The sequence below is a fragment of the Zonotrichia albicollis genome, chromosome 28 (assembly GCF_047830755.1).
Source record: "Zonotrichia albicollis isolate bZonAlb1 chromosome 28, bZonAlb1.hap1, whole genome shotgun sequence".
NCBI lineage: Eukaryota > Metazoa > Chordata > Aves > Passeriformes > Passerellidae > Zonotrichia > Zonotrichia albicollis.
Genome location: NC_133846.1, coordinates 4,903,089 through 4,924,806, shown reverse-complemented (window position 1 = coordinate 4,924,806; position 21,718 = coordinate 4,903,089). Strand labels below are relative to the sequence as shown.

General features: G+C 55.4%; 1 protein-coding gene across 2 annotated transcripts; it reads left to right on the top strand.

Annotated features, from left to right (window-relative positions):
• The first annotated feature begins 10,386 nt into the window (after positions 1-10,386).
• PRELP (proline and arginine rich end leucine rich repeat protein) lies at positions 10,387-21,718 on the top strand. 2 transcript variants are annotated; one of them, XM_074528129.1, is made up of 3 exons: positions 10,387-10,518; positions 17,125-18,100; positions 19,688-21,718. In XM_074528129.1, the coding sequence occupies exons 2-3, from the start codon at positions 17,170-17,172 to the stop codon at positions 19,864-19,866; spliced, it is 1,110 nt and encodes a 369-aa protein (XP_074384230.1). In that variant the 5' UTR covers positions 10,387-10,518; positions 17,125-17,169; the 3' UTR covers positions 19,867-21,718. The 2 variants fall into 2 exon arrangements, with proteins under 2 accessions (XP_074384230.1, XP_074384229.1); XM_074528128.1 differs by having other exon boundaries at positions 10,409-10,518; positions 17,155-18,100.

Genomic DNA, 21,718 nt, shown 5'->3' with positions numbered 1-21,718 from the left:
CATCCCTATAACAGGGTGCTCACCCCCAGAATTGGGTGTTTACCCCCAGAATTGGGTGTTTATCCCCAGAATTGGGAATTTATGCCCAGGAAACTGGGGGATTCATCCCCAAAACCAGGAGTTGTTCCGTAGAATTGGGTGTTCATCCCCAGAACCAGGAGCTCATCCTTAGAACGGGGTGTTTATCCCCAGAAACCACATGTTTATCCCCCAAATCAGGAGTTAATCCCTAGAACAGGGTGTTCGTCCCCAGAATTGGATATTTATGCTCAGAATTGGGTGTTTATCCCCAGAACTGGATTTCCATCCCCAGAATTGGATTTTCATCCCCAGAATTGGATGCTTATCCCCAAAACCAGGTGTTTATTCCCACAGCCAGGTGTTCATCCCTAGCACTGGGTGTTCATCCCCAGAACGAGGCGTTTATCCCCAAAATCGGGTGTTTATCCCCAAAATCGGGTGTTTATCCCCAGAATGTTGGGTGTTTATCCCCAGAACTGGGTGTTTTCCTTGGGAAGGCAAAAAAGAAAGGGAAAACGTGGCAGGTGCAGGTGGCTTTGACACCTTGCCAGTTTTCCTTGGAGCCCGAGGGCCCCCAGAGAGAATTCCCAAGGGATGGGGCTCAGGGATGCAGGGATTTGGGAAAGGGGACGTGGCCGAGGCTGGGGACACCCAAGGAAAGGCACCTCACACCCCTGACCCCGGAATTCCCAGGGCTGGGATGAGCAGGAAATCCATGGCAGAGACCAAACAGCCTGAGCTCCCCCAAAATTTCCATTTTGGGATGGAAATTTCCACCTCCAGCCTGAAATTCCGGCCAAATTCCAAGCCTGGGGGAAGTGGTGATGACCCAGGGAAGGTCTTCACCCCAGATTGGAGAATTTTGGGGGATTTGGGGACACCTGAGTATGCAGGGAATGGCTCCATGTGAAATCTGAGGGCATCTTCAGTGTCGTGCTTTCCATAAGCTCCAAGAACATAAAATTTGGTGGGTGATTGGCAGATGATTTATCGTCATTATTTCTATTTTTGTTTGGTTTTTTTAGCAGGGTTATTTCTGGGGTTAATTCTGTATCTGTTTGGGGGGGGTTGTGGAGTGATGATGATGATGGTTGATTGTTGTTTTTGATATTAGGAAATATAGAGGAAGGCTAATTGAAAGTGTATTGATGACGAGTGATTTGGATAATGTTGGGGATATATGGTTTAATTATTTGACAAAAAAAAAAAGTCAAGATAAAAATAATGGATGCATAAAATGGAATTTAAATACTAGCTCCTAGTAAAGGACAAAATAATTCTAATAATTGGTTATAAAATAATAAAAAAATAAAATAAAAAAATGGGATTTGCTGCGGAATTCTCCATGTGAGGAATTTTTCCGGGCTCTGAAAACCCCAGGAAGATGGAAAGTGCAGGTCTGGGGGTGGCCTGCAGGAGCAGCTGTTTACTGGGCTTGGGGAACGAGGGAGGAAATAACACAAAACCCTCCGAGGATGGATCTGCAAATTCCAGAGAGGACAGCGGGGTTACACAAATCCGCAGGAAGCACAAAAGGTCCAGGAGTTGGGAAAACGAGAAGCAAATCCATCTGGAAAGAACCCTGGAACAGCCACGGAGCTGAGAGAGGAGCCCTTTTTTGGGAAAAAAACTCCAATCCCAGATTTTCCAAAGATTTTGGCGGCTCCTGGGGCTGTTTTGGGCTGAGCTGTGCCCAAACCTGGAGCTGGCAGAGCCCCCCGAGCTGGCCCTGATCTCTGCAAAGGGGTGGGAAATATGGGAAAAAATCATGGAATTCAACAGCTGGCATCTGGAGGCTGGAATCTGATTCCTGATGGGCAAACCCAATTAATTTGGAATTTTTTTTGGGATGAGAAACCTTTCCCTTCCTCTCCTGATCTTTTTCCCGTGCCCCACAAACCCCAGTGGGGCTCAGCACTTCCCTCCCCAATCCCTGCGGGATCATATTGAGAAATATGGGTAAAAATCATGGAATTCAACAGCTGGAAGGTGGAACCTGCTCCCTGCTGGGCAAACCCCAATTAATTTGGGATTTTTGGGATTGGAAGCCTTTCCCTTCCTCTCCTGATCTTTTTCCTGGTCCCCACAAACCCCAGCAGCACTTTCCAGTCCATAAAGGATCAAATGTGGCAATTCCCTGGATAAAAGGGCCGGATTTTTATCCCTGGATAAAAATCATGGAATTCAACAGCTGGAAGGTGGAATCTGATCCCTGCTGCAAAAACCTCAATTAATTTGGGTTTTTTTGGGATGAGGAGCTTTCTTCTCCTCCTCTGACCCTTTTCCTGTGCCCCAAAAACCCCACTGGGGTTCAGCACTTCCATCCCCATTTCCTGTAGGATCAGATGAGGGAATTCCCTGGAATTCCCTGGAATTCCCTGCAGATCTGGGGGGTTCTGGGATGTTCCAAAGGGGTGCCTGGAGCTCCCCAAACCCAGGTTTGTTTCCCCTGCTGTGGGGTCAGCAGGGAAGGTTTAAAGGTGGAAACGGGGAAGGTTAAATGAACTCCAGAAGATTAAATTTGGATTAATTGGGCCTTAATGGCTCTGCCACAAATTCCTCCTGGGAGCGCTCCCGGAGCTCCCTTGCTAATTAAACAACCTAATGAAGGGATTTGATTAAAGGCAGCGAAGTTGTTGTGGCTGCCCCGGTGCCTTGTAGGAACCTGGGAATAAAAACTGGGAATGAAAACTGGGAATAAAACTGAGAATAAAAACTGGGAATAAAAACTGGGGATAAAAACTGGGAATAAAACCTGGGAATATAAACTGGGAATGGAAACTGGGAATGAAAACTGAGGATAAAACCTGGGAATAAAAACTGGGGATAAAAACAGCCTGGGAATAAAACCTGGGAATAGAAACTGGGAATAAAAACTGGGGATAAAAACTGGGAATAAAACAGGGAATGAAAACTGGGAATAAAAACTGGGAATAAAACCTGGGAATATAAACTGGGAATGCAAACTGGAAATGAAAACTGAGGATAAAAACTGGGAATAAAACCTGAGGATAAAACCTGGGAATAGAAACTGGGAATAAAAAGTGGGAATGAAAACAGGGAATAAAAACTGGGAATAAAACTGGGAATAAAACTGGGAATAAAAACTGGGAATAAAAACTGGGGATAAAAACTGGGAATAAAAACTGGGAATAAAAACTGGGAATGAAAACTGGGGATAAAAACTGGGGATAAAAACTGGGAATAAAAACTGGGGATAAAAACAGGGAATCCTTTTCCAGGCTCAAGGATTCCATTCCAGGCTCAGGGATGCATGGGAAGGCCAGGGAAGCAGGGATGGGTATTTGGGATGCCTGGAATCTGCACGGAATTCCTCCTCCTCCTCCTCCTCCTCCTTCTCCCTGTGGATCCCTGTGCCGGGATAACCAAAGCACCAACCAAATTCCCAAATCCCAGCGCCTCTGGAGCGCTTTGGGGCCGGGCCAGCTTTGCTGCAGCCCCTTCCCCAGGCCATTCCCGGCTGGTTTAGGGCAGGGATCTGTTCCCCCTCCCCATCTGAGCTCCCCGCGGCCCCAAAGCCGCCACGTGAGGCGCGATCCGCTCGTGACATCCCGGAATTCTTTTCCCCTTCGCTCATTCCCGACTCCAGCGCGTTTTTTCCCGGAGCCAAGCCCTTCTCCCGGGCTCCCGGTGACGCCGTCCCGGCCCCTCTGGATGCGGCTCTGGCGTGCGGGGGCTGCCGGAGGGGCCGGGCAGGAGCCGCTCCCGGGGGAGGCTGAGCGCGATTTTCCAGCCTGGCACCGCCCTTCCCTTCCCTTCCCTTCCCTTCCCTTCCCTTCCCTTCCCTTCCCTTCCCTTCCCTTCCCTTCCCTTCCCTTCCCTTCCCTTCCCTTCCCTTCCCTTCCCTTCCCTTCCCTTCCCTTCCCTTCCCTTCCCTTCCCTTCCCTTCCCTTCCCTTCCCTTCCCTTCCCTTCCCTTCCCTTCCCTTCCCTTCCCTTCCCTTCCCTTCCCTTCCCTTCCCTTCCCTTCCCTTCCCTTCCCTTCCCTTCCCTTCCCTTCCCTTCCCTTCCCTTCCCTTCCCATGGTCTGGACCATGAAATGTCCAGACCAAAACATGGCCAGAATGACCAGGGAATGGCCAGAATGACCTTGGAATGTCCAGAGTGACCATGGATTGTCCAGAATGACCAGACCATGTCCAAAGTGACAAGGAAATGGCTGAAATGACCAGGGAATGTCCAGAGTGACCAGAACATGTCCAGAGTGACCATAGAACGCACAGAGTCACCAAGGAATGGCTGAAATGACCAGAGAATGTCCAGAGTGACCAGAACATGTCCACAGTGACCATGGGACATCCAGAATGACCATGGAATGTCCAGAGTGACCAGAACATGTCCAGAGTGACCATGGAATGTCCAGAGTGACCATGGAATGGCTGGAGTGACCAGGGAAAGGTCACAGTGACCAGAACAGGGCCAGAGTGACCAAGGAATGTCCAGAGGGACCATGGAATGGCTGAAATGACCAGGGGATGGTCAAAGTGACCAGAACATGTCCACAGTGACTGTGGAATGTCCAGAATGACCAGACCATGTCCAAAGTGACAAGGAAATGGCTGAAATGACCAGAGAATGTCCAGAGTGACCAGAACATGTCCAGAGTGACCATGGGACATCCAGAATGACCTTGGAATGTCCAGAGTGACCAGAACATGTCCACAATGACCATGGGACATCCAGAATGACCATGGAATGTCCAGAGTGACCATGGAATGGCTGGAGTGACCAGGGAAAGGTCACAGTGACCAGAACAGGGCCAGAGTGACCAAGGAATGTCCAGAGGGACCATGGAATGGCTGAAATGACCAGGGGATGGTCAGAGTGACCAGAACATGTCCAGAGTGACCATAGAATGCACAGAGTCACCAAGGAATGGCTGAAATGACCATGGAATGTCCAGAGTGACCAGAACATGACCAGAGTGACCAAGGAATGGCTGAAATTACCAAGGAGCGGTCAGAGTGACCAGCACATGTCCACAGTGACCATGGGACGTCCAGAATGACCATGGAATGTCCAGAGTGACCAGGGAATTGTCAGAGTGACCAGAACAGGGCCAGAGTGACCAAGGAATGTCCAGAGTGACCAGGGAATGGCTGGAGTGACTAGGGAATGGTCAAAGTCACCAGAACATGTCCACAGGGACTGTGGAATGTCCAGAATGACCAGAACATGTCCAGAGTGACCATAGAATGTCCAGAGTGACCATGGAATGGCTGGAGTGACCAGGGAAAGGTCACAGTGACCAGAACATGTCCAGAGTGACCAAGGAATGTCCAGAGGGACCATGGAATGGCTGAAATGACCAGGGGATGGTCAGAGTGACCAGAACATGGCCGGACTGACCAGTGCTCCAACCTCCCCATTCCTGGTGGGACACACTGAGACCCAAACTCCTCCGTGTCCCCCCATTCCCACCTCTGTCCCTCGTGCTCTCCTTGGTCCCCTCAGCCATTCCCGCTGTCCTGGCCCTGTCCCCCGGCATTCCCAAGCTCTGCACATTCCCTCTCCCACCTCTGCCAGACCCATGAGGGGTTTGGCTCCAAATCCCTGTGGGACAAACCGGGAAAAAGGGGAACAACCACCGGAATGGCTGAAAATCCACATCAGGCCCAAGGCTGGGGACACAGCCCCACCTTTCCCTGCAGGATTTTACTCCAGCCACGGAAAAAACGATGCCCGGAGCCACGTCCGAGGGCTGAAAAATGTCAAAGGGCGCCTTTGAAGGTGGATCCAAAACTTGGCCGCGGCCGGGGAGAGAATTCCTGCAAGGACAAAATTCAACAAATTCCCCTGGCCGAGAGCAGCACTCGCCGTCACCCCCGGAGCGGCGGGGAGGGGTCGGTGCCTCCCGAATTTGGAGCTTTCCCGGGGTGGGAGCGGCTCCGGAGGTCGGGCAGGGCAGGGTGGAGGTCTGGGATGTGGCACCTTGGCACGGCTGGCATTGCTGTGGTGCCAGGAGCTGCCCCTTGGGTGCCTCAGTTTCTCCGTTTCCACGCCTGGCTGAGCAGCTGTGAATGAGTGGTGAAAAGAAGAAAAGAAATTTAAAAAACAAAACCAAACCAATCAAACAAAAAAACCCAACCCCCCCCCCCCCAAAAAAAAAAAACCAACAAAAAAAAAAAAAAAAAAAAAAAAACCAAAAAAACCCCAAAATACTCAACCAAAACAAACAAAAAAAAACCTCCAAAAACCCCCCCCAAAACCTCCCAAAAAAACCAAAACCCCCAAACCAACCAACCAAAAAAAAAAAAAAAAAAAAAACCAAAAAAAAACCAAAACCAAAAAAATCCCCAAAAAACCTCAAAACACCCCCCCCCACAAAACCCCACAACTGAAAAAACCACAACCAAAAAAACCCAAAAATAAACCCCAAAAAAACCAAACCAAACCAAAGGAACCCCCATGGAACATGTCCCCATGGATTTGGGGGATGTTTGGACCGGTTTTGAAAGGAATTCGCAGCAAATTCCAGCAGGATCTCCTTTCAAACAGCATCTCCTTTCCCTATTGATCCTGGTGCTTTTCCAGCTGGCAAACTCGAGCCTCCATCCCGAGTTTTTGTTTGAACAGCCTGGAATTCCTCCGTGGGTCCTCTCAGCGCTTTTTCCTGGCTCCCTCTCCATTTACCTGCTGGATTTCAGGTTTGGGATCGTCCTTCTCCATCCCTCGGCAAGGAGCAAACCCTGGGTTTGGGGTAAAAAGAAAAGCCTCAAAAATAAAAGAAATAAATAAATTTAAGGCAAAAGGGGCTGTGCGGAGAGAGGGGATTTTGGGAAAAGCTCCGGTTTCGGCTGTCAGGAGCAAACCCTGGGTTTGGGGTAAAAAGAAAAGCCCCAAAAATAAAAGAAATAAATAAATTTAAGGCAAAAGGGGCGGTGCGGAGAGAGGGGATTTTGGGAAAAGCTCCGGTTTCGGCTGCCAGGGCAGGAGCAGCCCCTCCTGGGTGGCTGCCAGCCCTGGCACGGCCGGGATTGGGATTTCGAGGAGCCGGAGCAGCTCGGGTTTCACGGGGCTGCTGCGGGTGGAGAGAGGGGATGGTGGGGAGGGAAGGAGGAGACCCCAGACCCCAAATCCTGGGGATTCGGGAATCACTAGGGATGTAGGAGGCCGATTCCCAAGGCTGGGGGGTTCCTGTGTCCCCCCAGATCCCAAATTCCGGGGATTCTGGAATAGGGATGGATGTGAGAGGGCGATTCCCAGCACTGCTGTGCCCCCCTGGATCCCAAATGCCAAAGATGCTGGGATAGGAATGGATGTGGGATGGCAATTTCCAGGGCTGGGGGCTCCTGTGGATCCCAAATCCCAGGGATTCCGGGATCGGGATGGATGTGGGATGGGGATTCCTTGATCTGGGGGGCTGCTGTGCCCCCCTGAACCCCAAATCCCGGGGATTCTGGGACAGGGATGGATGTGGGATGGGGATTCCTGGGTCTGGGGGGCTTCTGTGCCCCCCTGAACCCCAAATCCCGGGGATTCTGGGACAGGGATGGATGTGAGAGGCCAATTCCTTGGTATAGGGGGCTGCTCTGCCCCCCAAATCTCACATCCCAAAGAGTCTGGGACAGGGATGGATGTGGGATGGCAATTCCCAGGCCTGGGGGGCTCCTGTGGCCCCCCAGACTCCAAATCCCAGGGGCTCTGGGACAGGGATGGATGTGGGAAGGCGATTCTTCGGTCTGAGGGGTTCCTGTTCCCCCCTGGATCCCACATTCCTGAGATTCTGGAATAGGGATGGATGTGGGATGGCCATTCCCAGCACTGCTGTGCCCCCTTGGATTCCAAATCCTGGGGATTCCGGGATCGGGATGGATGTGGGAAGGAGATTCCTTGGTCTGGGTGTTCCCGTGCCCCTCTAGATCCCAAATCCCAGGGATTCTGGGACAAGGATGGATGTTGAATAGCAATTCCTGGGGCTGGGGGCTGCTCTGCCCCCTAAATCTCACATCCCAGAGATTCTGGAATAGGGATGGATGTGGGAAGGCGATTCCCAGGGCTGCTGTGCCCCCTTGGATCCCACATTCCTGAGTTTCTGGGACAAGGATGGATGTGGGATGGGGATTCCTTGGTCTGGGGGGCTGCTTGGCCCCCATGGATCCCAAATACCAGCAATTCTGGGATAGGGATGGATGTGAGAAGGTGATTCCTTGGTCTGGGGGGCTGCTGTGCCCCCCTGAACCCCAAATCCCAGGGATTCTGGGACAGGGATGGATGTGGGAGGCCGATTCCTTGGTATAGGAGGCTGCTCTGCCCCCCAGATCTCACATCCCAAAGAGTCTGGGACAGGGATGGATGTGGGATGGCGATTCCCAGGCCTGGGGGGCTCCTGTGGCCCCCCAGGCTCCAAATCCCAGGGGCTCTGGGACAGGGATGGATGTGGGAAGGCGATTCTTCGGTCTGAGGGGTTCCTGTTCCCCCCTGGATCCCACATTCCTGAGATTCTGGAATAGGGATGGATGTGGGATGGCGATTCCCAGCACCTCTGTGCCCCCCTGGATTCCAAATCCTGGGGATTCCAGGATCGGGATGGATGTGGGAAGGAGATTCCTTGGTCTGGGTGTTCCCGTGCCCCTCTAGATCCCAAATCCCCGGGATTCTGGGACAAGGATGGATGTGGGATAGCAATTCCTGGGGCTGGGGGGCTGCTCTGCCCCCTAAATCTCACATCCCAGAGATTCTGGAATAGGGATGGATGTGGGAAGGCGATTCCCAGGGCTGCTGTGCCCCCCTGGATCCCACATTCCTGAGTTTCTGGGACAGGGATGGATGTGGGATGGGGATTCCTTGGTCTGGGGGGCTGCTCTGCCCCTATGGATCCCAAATCCCAGCAATTCTGGGATAGGGATGGATGTGAGAAGGTGATTCCTTGATCTGGGGGGCTGCTGTGCCCCCCTGAACCCCAAATCCCAGGGATTCTGGGACAAGGATGGATGTTGAATAGCAATTCCTGGGGCTGGGGGGCTGCTCTGCCCCCTAAATCTCACATCCCAGAGATTCTGGGATAGGGATGGATGTGGGAAGGCGATTCCCAGGGCTGCTGTGCCCCCCTGGATCCCACATTCCTGAGTTTCTGGGACAAGGATGGATGTGGGATGGCAATTCCTTGGTCTGGGGGGCTGCTGTGCACCCCTGGATCCCAAATCCCAGGGATTCTGGGACAGGGATGGATGTGGGAAGGCGATTCCCAGGGCTGGAGGGCTGCTCTGCCTCCATGGATTCCAAATCCCAGCAATTCTGGGACAGGGATGGATGTGGGAAGGCGATTCCCAGGGCTGCTGTGCCCCCATGGATCCCAAATCCCAGGGATTCTGGGGCAGGGATGGATGTGGTAAAGCGACAGGGCACAGGCACCCTGTGCACAAACTCCAGCCCGCTCCTGGGAAAGCGGAGCCGGCGGCGAGGGCAGGGCTTGTTCCGTGATTAATTAGCTTTGTTTTGAAACAAGGAGCTGCCTCCGCGCCAGCAGCAGCAGCAGGAGGAGGAGGAAGAGGAGGAGGAGGAGGAGGAGGAATTGTTGCCGTGGGCCGAGCCCGCCGCTCTCGGCTGCCAGAGAAAGACGTGATTGTTGTCAGCGTGCCTCGCTCGCAGCGCTCCCAGTGCTCCCAGTGCTCCCAGTACCCCCCTCCCAATGCTCCCAGTGCTCCCAGTGCTCCCTCCCAGTGCTCCCAGCCCTCCCAGTGCCCCCAGTGCTCCCTCCCAGTGCTCCCAGTGCTCCCAGCGCTCCCAGTAACCCCCTCCCAATGCTCCCATTGCTCCCAGTGCTCCCTCCCAGTGCCCCCAGCCCTCCCAGTGCTCCCAGTGCTCCCAGTGCTCCCAGCCCTCCCTCCCAGTGCTCCCAGTGCTCCCAGTACCCTCAGTGCTCCCAGTGCTCCCTCCCAGCGCTCCCAGTGCCCCCAGTGCTCCCTCCCAGTGCCCCCAGCCCTCCCAGTGCTCCCAGTGCCCCCAGTGCTCCCAACCCTCCCTCCCAGTGCTCCCAGTGCTCCCAGCGCTCCCAGTGCTCCCAGTACCCCCCTCCCAGCGCTCCCAGTGCCCCCAGTGCTCCCTCCCAGTGCCCCCAGTGCTCCCAGCCCTCCCAGTGCTTCCAGCCCTCCCTCCCAGTGCTCCCAGTGCCCCCAGCCCTCCCAGTGCTCCCAATGCTCCCAGTGCTCCCAGCGCTCCCAGTACCCCCAGCTCAGTGCCCCCAGTGCTCCCTCCCAGTGCTCCCAGTACCCTCAGTGCTCCCTCCCAGTGCTCCCAGCCCTCCCAGCCTTCCCAGCCCTCCCTCCCAGCCCTCCGCCCCCCGCACTCCCAGCCACAAAACCCCCACTCCCGGTCGGGCTCGCCCGTGGTGGAGCCCAGAGGAGGAGGAGGAAGAGGAGGAGGAGGAGGAGGTGGTGGAGGAGGAGGAGGAGGAGGAGGAGGAGGGAGAGAGAAGCCAGAGAGAAACTTGTCTTGGGGATTAATAGGAGGCAGGAGGAGGGAGAGGTGCACACAGGTAAGCTCTGGGCAGGTGTTTCCCCCTCCAGGCTCTCCTCGCCTTACCTGAGCCTCCCAGCCAGCGCTCCACGATGCTCCTGCCCTCTCCGGCCTTCCTCCCATCCCCAAAAACATCTGCTCCTCTTCCTCTTTCCCCCCTCTCCTCTTGGTTCCTCTGTCCTGCGGCGCTCTGCAGTCTTTGTTCTCTCTCTGCTCCGCTTCCAGGAGTTGCTGGGGTGGACGAGGGGAGGATTTGGGGACCCGGGGGGTGTGACAGCGCTGCGGTCACTGCCAGGCACTTTTGGGGGGACATGAGGTGCCCTTTGTGCGTCCCCCACACCCCAAACCCCAGCACGTTCGGCTCTGCAGCCAAACTGGGGGAACTGGGGGAACTGGGAGGGCTGCACAATCCCTGCTCTGGAAACAGGAGGGAAAACAAGCGAGGAAAGGGAGAGGCTGAGGGGAGGAGGGGACCCCAGGAATGCCACCAGGAGCCTCCGGGGACATCGGGGCACCTCGCGCTGGGTTTGCGGGGCTGCTCCCATGGAATTTCGGACGGGAGCAGGGTGGGAGCGAGCAGCCCCACAGCTCCAACGGGCTGTTTTCTGCCCAAAATGAAGGTGGCAAAGCCTTTCTTTCCTGCCTGGATCGCACCGAGCATTCCCAGGGAATGTAATCCCACTTTTCCTGCCCGGAGCTCAGCTCCAGGTGGGCGGGGAGGTGCAGCCCCCTCCTCTCGGGGGTCCCGGGGTTCTTTGTCCCCGCTCTGCCAGGAGGAACGAGCGGGAAACAAAACGATGTTCGCCGAAATCCTGGGGAAAAAACAAAAACAAAAAAAAAGGAGTTTTGTTGGAAGGAAAAGGAGTTTTGTTACTTGGAAAAGGCTGATCCCAGACCTGCCCTTGCCCTCCGGCTGGAGAGGTTTGGGGAAAAGCAACTCCAAAGCAAAACATGGGAATTCATCCCTTTGGTGTGTGCGGCGTGTGAGGGCTTGGAAACTTCCTGGGGGTCCTGGGATCTTGGGATTCTGGGATCATGGGATCCTGGGATTCTGGGATTCTGCAATCTTGGGATCTTGCAATCCTGGGATTCTGGGATGTTGCAATTCTGGGATTATGGGATTCTAGAATCCTAGGATTTTGGGATTTTGGGTTTCCACAATCCTGGCATCCTGTGATCATGGGATTCTGGGATTTTGGGATTCTGGGATTCTGCGATCCTGGGATCTTGCAATCCTGGGATCATGGGATTTTGGGATTCTGGGATTCTGTGATCTTGCAATCCTGGGATCCTATGATCATGGGATTCTAGGATCCTGGGATTTTGGGATTTGGGGTTTTTGCAATCCTGGGATCCTGGGATCCAGCAGTCCTAGGATTCTGCAATCCTTGGAATTCTGGGATCCTGCAATCCTTGGGATCATGGGATTCTGGGATCCCGGGATCCCGCGATTCCAGCCGTACCTCGTGTGGCACCCAGGGCATCCCAGCGCCGTTTCCTGGCACAGCCAGAATGCGGGAATCGCGTCCCTGCTCCCCGGAGAATGAGGGATTTGCTCTTCCAGCCTGGGAAGAGATCAAAGCGCAGTCGTGGGAAGTTTTCCCTGCCCTTGGAGGAGGGGATGAGGCGTCGGAGCCGCTTCCCAGCCTGAGGGAGAAGCGGAACGAGGCGAGGCGGCTGCTGGGGGGGCGAGCGGGGCGTGCGTGGGGTCCGGGCCGGCGGCGCTTTGGCAGCGGGATCCGCTTTTGTCCCTGTGCAGGCATTCCCAGTGCGTGTGGCAGCGGGATCCGAGCCGGCAGCGGCGCTGGGAAGGGCCGGGACACGCAGGGAGGGAGGAATTGCTGAGACCGAGGGAGCAGCGGGAAGGTGATCCCGGCCAGGGCTGCCCTCCTACGGGAGGAGGGAGCGGAGAACGGGATGAATCTTTGGGAAAGATCCCGGGGATGTGGGGATCCGAGAGTAAAGGACAAGATGAGCCTTTGGAGAGGATCCTGAGGACTGTGGGGACCCAGGAGCAGGGGACGGGATGAGCCTTTGGGGGGGATCCTGGGGATTTGGGGATCTGGGAGAAAAGGACAAGATGAGTCTTTGGGAAGGATCCTGGGGATTTGGGGATTTGGGAGAAAAGGACAAGATGAGCCTTTGGGGGGGATCCTGAGGACTGTGGGGACCCAGGAGCAGGGGATGGGATGAGTCTTTGGGAAGGATCCTGGGGGATTTGGGGACCTGGGAATAAAGGACAGGACGAGCCTTTGGAGAGGATCCCGGAGTCTGTGGGGACCAGCGAGCAAAGGACAGGATGAGCTTTTGGGAAGGACCCCGGGGATTTGGGGACCTGGGAGCAGAGAACGGGATGAGCCTTTGGGGAGGATCCAGGGGACTTTGGGGACCCGGAAATAAAGGACGGGATGAATCTTTGGGAAGGATCCCGGGGTCTGTGGAGACCCAGGAACAAAGGACAGGATGAGCTTTTGGGGACGATCCCGGGGTCTCTGGGGACCCTCCTGGCAGGAGCCCCGCTCTGTTGTCACCGTGTCCTGGCTGAGCTGTGGCAAGTGCTACCCGCCAGCGTTATCCCAGCGGGAATGGGGCAGGACCGAGTGTCCTGGTGGGTGTCACCCATCCCTGCATGGACACAGCTCCATCCCAGTGGGAGCGCAGCAGGACCCAGCCCCGGCTCCAGCCCGGGAAAGGGCTGGGAAAGGGCGAGACCCGCGGGGTTTTTGCATCAAGGCTGCGCTTCCCAAGGGACCCCGGCGACGCCCCGGTGACAGCCTGGCTGCCCTCGCCCTTTTTCCACCATTCCCGGCGCTCCAGAGGCGCTGCATGACGAGCTCCGAGCTGGGTCGGGCTCTCGCAGAGACACGAGCGGTGCTGGAGGCGAGGGAAGCCAAGGAAGGAGCTTTGCCCGGTCCTTGTGGTTTATTTTTATCTTGTTCTGCTTGTTCTGCTCCGACATTCCCTCTCCCAGGCTGGAGAGGGGCTTTTCCCCCACCAGGGCTGATGGGAATTGCGGGAATGTGCTGGAAAGGGGCCCTGCTCAGCCATCCAGGCTTCTCCTGCCTCTCCCAGAGTTTAAATTCCCTTTATCCCTCTGCGGGGAGCGGGATCTCGCACAAACACCAGGATCCAGCTGCTCGCTGTCCCCTCACCGCTGCTGAGGCACCCGAGGGACACCGAGGGGACTTTGCCGTGACAAATCCCCCTCGGTGACCTTTGCTCGGCTCCCTCTCGCCCCGGCGTGGCCGCTTCTCCCTGCCCTTGGCATCCATCCCATCCCATCCCATCCCATCCCGGGGCTGGCAGCCAGCGCCGCTGGAGCTGGGGGTTACTGGGATGCAGGGAAGAGAAAATATGCGCAGAGCAAACCCCAGTGGCATTCGGGGCTGGAATTTCCAGCTGCTGCAAGGATTTTTTTTTTTTTTATTAATAATTTTTTTGTCCGTTGTAACCAGAACAGCTGAGGAAGCAGCTGCCTCCTTCTGGGAAAAACCCCGGGATCTGTTGGGTGCCTTGGCCCTGCAGAGCGAGGAGGTGTCAGGGCTGGTTTTATCCATGAATTGAGCCTTTTTTCCACGCCAGGCCGTCGGTTTCCTGAATTCCTGCGTTGCTCCATGACTTAACTTTGTTCCAGTGGCGCGGATTCCTTGTGGGCAGCTGGAATGGAGCTGTCCCACAGGCTCTGGTGGGACCAGGGGGTGGGATTTGGGAATTCTGCTCCTGGAATTCATGCCAGTAAATCCAACTGGGTGGAGGACTTCCAGCTTTTCCTGGGAGAGCCGGCTTGGAATCTTCCAGTGATTGTGACGTGTTGGCGGCCTCGGGCTCATTGCATCCCTGTTTTTTTTTGGGAATGTCGCCGCTTTCCTGCAGTTTGTTGGAAAAAAAAAAAAAGTGGATTCTGCTTTCTCCAGGCAGGATGGGGACAGGCACGCCAGGGGAAGGGTGGTGGCAGTGCCACAGGGCTGGGACAGTCCCCGCAGGGTGGATAAAAGGGGTGGCGTCACCCTCCCACCAGTGCCCGTCTGTGCCGACAGAATTCCACAGGATTTTGTCACTCTCCAGCCAGAATTCCTGGCTGAGGTGGCTGTTCCCGCTCTGTGCCGAGTCCCCAAACATCTGGGATGTCAAATCCTCCTGTGGAGGGGACAGGGCAGGGTCAGTGGGGTGGCAGCGCTGCCCTGTCCCCCCAACCCTGCTGGGACATTGCTGGGTGGCCTGAGCGGATCCAACACCTGGATCACAGCTTGGAAGGTCGTGTCCTGGATGGAAGATGGTCACCTCCCAGCTGGAATGGTCACCTCCCAGCTGGAATGGTCATCTCCCAGCTGGAATGGTCACATCCCAGCTGGAATGTCACCTCCCAGCTGGAATGATCACCTCCCAGCTGGAATGGTCACCTCCCAGCTGGAATGTCACCTCCCAGCTGGAATGTCACCTCCCAGCTGGAATGGTCACCTCCCAGCTGGAATGGTCACCTCCCAGCTGGAATGGTCACATCCCAGCTGGAATGGTCATCTCCCAGCTGCTCCCTCCCCTCTGCACCGGGCCAAGCTCTGACCTCAGCTCTCCCTTGGGTCCTTGTGGGGGTTAAAATCCAGGTTTTGGAGCAGAGAAAAAACCCATGAAAAGCTCTGGGATGCCATGGGAAGCTCTGGGATCCCATGGAAAGTTCTGGGATCCCATGGAAAGCTTTGGGACCCCATGGAAAGCTCTGGGACCCCATGGAAAGCTCTGGGACCCCATGGAAAGACCTGGGACCCCATGGAAAGACCTGGGACCCCATGGAAAGTTCTGGGACCCCATGGGAAGCTCTGGGACCCCATGGAAAGCTCTGGGACCCCATGGAAAGACCTGGGACCCCATGGAAAGACCTGGGACCCCATGAAAAGCTCTGGGACCCCATGGAAAGTTCTGGGATCCCATGGAAAGCTTTGGGACCCCATGGAAATCTCTGGGACCCCATGGAAAGTTCTGGAACCCCATGGAAATCTCTGGGACCCCATGGAAAGTTCTGGGACCCCATTGAAAGTTCTGGGATCCCATGGAAAGTTCTGGGACCCCATGGAAAGCTCTGGGACCCCATGGAAAGCTTTGGGACCCCATGGGAAGCTCTGGGACCCCATGGAAAGTTCTGGGACCCCATGGAAAGCTTTGGGACCCCATGGAAAGCTCTGGGACCCCATGGAAAGCTTTGGGAACCCATGGGAAGCTCTGGGACCCCATGGAAAGTTCTGGGATCCCATGGAAAGCTTTGGGACCCCATGGAAAGCTCTGGGATCCCATGGAAAGTTCTGGGATCCCATGGAAAGCTTTGGGACCCCATGGAAAGCTCTGGGATCCCATGGAAAGTTCTGGAACCCCATGGAAAGTTCTGGGACCCCATGAAAAGCTCTGGGACCCCATGGAAAGTTCTGGGATCCCATGGAAAGCTCTGGGACCCCATGGAAAGCTCTGGGACCCCATGGAAAGTTCTGGGATCCCATGGAAAGCTCTGGGACCCCATGGAAAGTTCTGGAACCCCATGGGAAGCTCTGGGACCCCATGGAAAGTTCTGGGATCCCATGGAAAGCCCTGGGACCCCATGAAAAGCTCTGGGACCCCCTGGAAAAGCTCTGGGATCCCATGGAAAGTTCTGGGATCCCATGGAAAGCTTTGGGACCCCATGGAAAGTTCTGGAACCCCATGGAAATCTCTGGGACCCCATGGAAAGTTCTGGGATCCCATGGAAAGCTCTGGGATCCCATGGAAAGCTTTGGGATCCCATGGAAAGTTCTGGGATCCCATGGAAAGCTTTGGGACCCCATGGGAAGCTCTGGAATCCCATGGAAAGCTTTGGGATCCCATGGAAAGCTCTGGGACCCCATGGAAAGTTCTGGGACCCCATGGAAAGCCCTGGGACCCCATGGAAAGTTCTGGAACCCCATGGAAACCTTTGTGAGCGAGATCCATGTGGTGTGTCTGGGGAAGGAGCAGGACTCTGCCAGAATGGGAAGGGCACTGCACAAACAGATCCCCGTCACGGATTTTCCCATTTTCCTGTCACCGAACCCAGAATGAGGGGACAGGATCACGTCCATCCCCGAGCAGGACCTGCTGCAGCTCTGGGCTCTGCTGGCTCCTTCCCTGCTCCTCCCTTCCCCCAGCGAGATGCCAGAGCCCTGATGGAAAGCAGCCGGCCCGGGAGGCGTGCGGGGTTAACCGGAGCCAGATGGGCAGGAACAGGCTGGGCCGGCAGGAGGGGCCAAAACAGGAACTTTTCCTGGAGAAAGTCAATTCCTTGGAGCCCCAGAAAGGCGTGGGGTGGCTGCAAAAGGAGCTGGGGATGGCAGGGGTGGCCCTGGAAGGGGGTGGGCCAGGGGGTCCCTGCAGTTCCCAGGTTGGGTGGGGGATTTTCTCCTTCCAGTAGTGTCTGCTCTGACCCTTGGGGCTGTCTGCAAACAGAGGGAATTGTTCCATCAAAAGGGGATTACTTTCAGCAGCCACACCGTTGTTTTCCCGTTGTTCAGTAACTGAGGGATCTCCAAGCTTGCTTTCATTTCAATCTCGCTTATGGTTTCCACATTCTCAAAATCTTTTGCCAGACAATCACATTTACAAGGCTTTCCTGTTCCATCTTCCCCAGCACCCAACCCCTCTCCTCGTGTCCCTGCAGGAAATCACCCGGACCATGAGGGCGACCCTTGCGTTCCTCCTCCCGCTGGCGCTGGCGCTGGTGGCGAGCGGGCAGCGCCGCAAACCGCCCCGCCGGCCCACCCGGCCTCCCCTGCCCTTCGAGGAGCCCGTGGAGCCCACAGAGCTGCCCCCTCCCCTCCCTCCGGGCCCCCCGTCCGTGTTCCCCGACTGCCCGCGGGAGTGCTACTGCCCGCCCGACTTCCCGTCGGCGCTGTACTGCGACAGCCGCAACCTGCGCACGGTGCCCGTCATCCCCGCGCGCATCCACTACCTGTACCTGCAGAACAACTTCATCGCCGACCTGCCCGAGGAGTCCTTCCGCAACGCCACCGGCCTCAAGTGGGTCAACCTGGACAACAACCGCATCCGCAAGGTGGACAGGAAGGTGCTGGAGAAGCTGGAGAACCTCATCTTCCTCTACATGGAGAGGAACCAGCTGAAGGAGGTGCCCTCCTTCCTGCCGCCCAACCTGGAGCAGCTGAGGCTCAGCAGGAATCAGATCTCCAAGATCCCTCCTGGGGTCTTCAACAAGCTGGAGAACCTGGTGCTGCTGGACCTGCACCACAACAAGCTGAGCGACGGCGTCTTCAACAAGAACACCTTCAAGGGGCTCAAGAACCTCATGCAGCTCAACCTGGCCCACAACATCCTGAGGAAGATGCCCCCCGGCGTGCCCAGCGCCATCCACCAGCTCTTCCTGGACAGGAACAACATCGAGGACATCCCCAGCGATTATTTCAAGGAGTTTCCCAACCTGGCTTTCATCCGGCTCAACTACAACCAGATCTCGGATAAGGGGCTGCCCAAAAATTCCTTCAACCTCACCAACCTGCTGGTGCTGCACCTGGCCCACAACAAGCTCACCAACGTGCCCTTCATCAGCCCCAAGCTGGAGCACCTCTACCTGAACAACAACTCCATCGAGAGTGAGTCCCAGGGGTTTTTTGGGGAGGAAAACCTTGGAAAAGTCGTTTATCACCCGGTGGGATGTGATGCCTTCAAAGGGGTGGGATGAGGTGGGGTGGAGGGAGGATCTGGGTGGAAGGGGAGGAGCAGAGTGAAATCCCTCCTGGTGCTGTAGGATTTTTCCCAGCTGTCTTCTTTGGGGCCACCTGCCCTTGGAAAGGCTCTTCGTCTGGAAAAAAATCGGGATATTTAACGAGGAAAGCTTGGGCAGATGTTTTAGGGACAGATGCCAAACACACGGCTTGGGATGGTGAGGGAACATCCCATGGAGGCAGCGCAGCCAGGGCTGCCCCACACCATCCCAGGGAAATCCAGCTGCAGTTCCACGGCAGAGGTTCCGGGGGCGGGGTGATCCCTTTTGTCTCCGGAATGCCGCCGCATCCCGAGCTGCGCTCTCGAGAACCGTGACCTACTTCGCTCCTGATCAAAAGCCAGATTTTCCCTCTAGCCGGGGCTTTGAGCAGCCTGGGATTGTCCCTTTTGGTGGTAAAACAACACCAATTTGGGGTTCAACAGCAGGGGGGGTTCAAAAATCCCTGTCCACATTCCCCTTTCCCTTACCCACATCCCACTCTTCCTCCTCTCCGCATTCCCCTTTTCCCTAACTCTCATCCTGCTCTTCCTCTTCTCCATATTCCCTTTTCCCAAACCTGCATCCCACTCTTCCTCTTCGCCACAATCCCTTTTCCCTAACCCTCATCCTGCTCTTCCTCCTCTCCACATTCCCCTTTTCCCAAACCCCACTGTTCCTTCTCTCCACATCCCCTTTTCCCTAACCTGCATCCCTCTGCTCCTCCTCTCCGCATTCCTTTTCCCTGACCTGAATCCCACTGTTCCTCCTCTCCACATTCCTTTTACCCTAACGCGCATCCTACTGCTCCCCCTGTCCACATTCCCTTTTCCCAAACCTGTATCCCACTCTTCCACTTCTCCACATTCCCTTTTCCCTAACTCACATCCCTCTGTTCCTCCTCTCCACATTCCTTTTCCCTGACCCACATTTCACTGTTCCTCCTGTCCACACTCCCTTTTCCCTAACGTGCATCCCATTTCTCCTCTTCTCCACATTCCCCTTTCCCTAACCCACTGTTCCCCCTCTCCACATTCCCTTTTCCCTAACCCTCATCCCACTGTTCCTCCTCTCCACATTCCCTTTTCCCTAACCCTCATCCCACTGTTCCTCCTGCCCACATTCCCTTTTCCCAAACCTGTATCCCACTCTTCCACTTCTCCACATTCCCTTTTCCCTAACCCACATCCCACTGCTCCTCCTCTCCACATTCCCTTTTCCCGAACCTGTATCCCACTCTTCCACTTCTCCACATTCCCTTTTCCCTGACCCACATTTCACTGTTCCTCCTGTCCACACTCCCTTTTCCCTAACGTGCATCCCATTTCTCCTCTTCTCCACATTCCCTTTTCCCTGACCCACATCCCACTGCTCCTCCTCTCCACATTCCCTTTTCCCTGACCCACATCCCTCTGTTCCTCCTGCCCACATTCCCTTTTCCCTGTCCCTCACCCCTGTGTGTCCCCTGTCCCCGCAGAAATCAACGGCACGCAGATCTGCCCCACCTCGCTGGTGTCCATCCAGGATTTCTCTCCCTCCGACCTGGACAGCGTGCCCCGGCTGCGCTACCTGCGGCTGGACGGGAACCTGCTGAAGCCGCCCATCCCTCTGGACCTGATGCTGTGTTTCCGCCTGCTGCAGTCCGTGGTGTTTTAGCCCTGCCCGCCTCTCCCAGGCTTTGCTCGGACATTTCAGACACGTGGGACCCTCTCTCCCCCTGCTCATTCCTCGCCTCCATCCCTCTCCTCGTTTTCCCCTTTTCCTGCCCTGCGGGGACAGCGGTGGCTCCTTGGGGACCGCGCTCCGCCGTGTCACAGCTCGCTGTCCTTGTCCCCCGGCCCTTGTCCCCGGTTCCGTCTCTCCCTTGGGGCCCCGCAGGGTTTGGGGTCTGTCCGGATGGAGCCGCGGGGCTCGGGGTGTGTCCAGCACCATGAAACGTTCCCGGTGGGTTTTGGAGCTGGGATGGGATGAATTGGAGCTGGGGATGGTGGGATGTGTGGAGAGGAGGGAGGATGGACAATCAGGCCATCGCAGGGGATGGGGACACTCCTGTCACCCTTCTGGAGAGCTTTGGCTCCACGTTTCTCCAGAGGAGGAGGATCTAAATCCCACCTGGAGCTGTGCATGTGCAGGGATGGAGCAGGGAGGGTTTCCTGCCCGTGTGTGGGGGGAACACCTTCCCACACCCCCTGGGCAGGAGCAGACCCTGCCCGGCTTCAAATCCCCATCCTAGAACCCATCCATGGGATCACAGCCCCATCCCAAAATCCTGAATTCACAATCATGTGATAACAACCCCATCCTAAAATCCTGCATCCACACCCATGGGATCACAGCCCCATCCCACAATCCTGAATTCACAATCATGTGATAACAGCCCCATCCTAAAATCCTGAATTCACATCCATGTGATAACAGCCCCATCCTAAAATCCTGCATCCACACCCATGGGGCCACAGCCCCATCCCAAAATCCTGAATTCACATCCATGTGATAACAGCCCCATCCTAAAATCCTGAATTCACATCCATGTGATAACAGCCCCATCCCAAAATCCTGAATTCACATCCATGTGATAACAGCCCCATCCCAAAATCCTGAATTCACATCCATGTGATAACAGCCCCATCCTAAAATCCTGAATTCACATCCATGTGATAACAGCCCCATCCTAAAATCCTGCATCCACACCCATGGGGCCACAATCCTGAATCCTTCCCTGTAAAATCTTTGGATGTAGAACCACACCCGTGGGGCCGCAGTCCCATTCCAGTGTCCTGCATTCTTCCCTCTAAAATCTGGGATCAAGGGCCACACCCATGGGGCCGCAGCTCCATCCCAAAATCCTGAATCCTTCCCTCTAAACTGGAGGGATACAGGGCTACATAAATGGGGTCCCAGCCCCATCCCAGAATCCTGCATCCTTCCCTGTAAAATCTGAGGATTCAGGGACAGATCTGTGGGATCACAGCCCCATCCCAAAATCCTGAATTCTTCCCTCTAAAAGCTGGGATCAAGGGCCACACCCATGGGGCCACAGCACAATCCCAAAATCCTGCATCCACATCCATGGGATCACAGGCCCATCCCAAAATCCTGCATCATTCCCTGTAAAATCAGATCTGTGGGGTCACATCCCCATCCCAAAATCCTGCCCCCTTCCCTCTGAGATCTGAGGCTCCAGGGCCACATCCACAGCTCAGTTTCTCTCCAGAGCCAATCACATACGGCTGGGCTTTGCCTTTTTTTATTTTTTTATTTTTTTTTTTTATTAGAAATAAAAGGAAGGGAGAAGAAAAGGGAAGAATCATCCTTTGGAAGGGCTATTTTTGTCCCTGCTCTTCCCCGTCCCCACATGTATCTCTTCCCCCCCTATAGCTGTACCTGCATTTATTGGGTCTCCGGGTTTAGGGGGGATTATTCTCTTCTTTTCTTCCTGAGTCTCAGGATTTGGATTTAAAGGCCGAGCATTAGAGAGAGGAAAAAAAAAAAAAAAAGAAAATCAAAA

Bases quoted from the DNA above. Each gene is read 5' to 3' on its own strand.
- PRELP (XM_074528129.1), top strand. From the start codon at position 17,170: ATGAGGGCGACCCTTGCGTTCCTCCTCCCGCTGGCGCTGGCGCTGGTG. The intron at 18,101-19,687 runs GTGAGTCCCAGG...CTGTCCCCGCAG, and splicing joins GAACAACAACTCCATCGAGA to AAATCAACGGCACGCAGATC.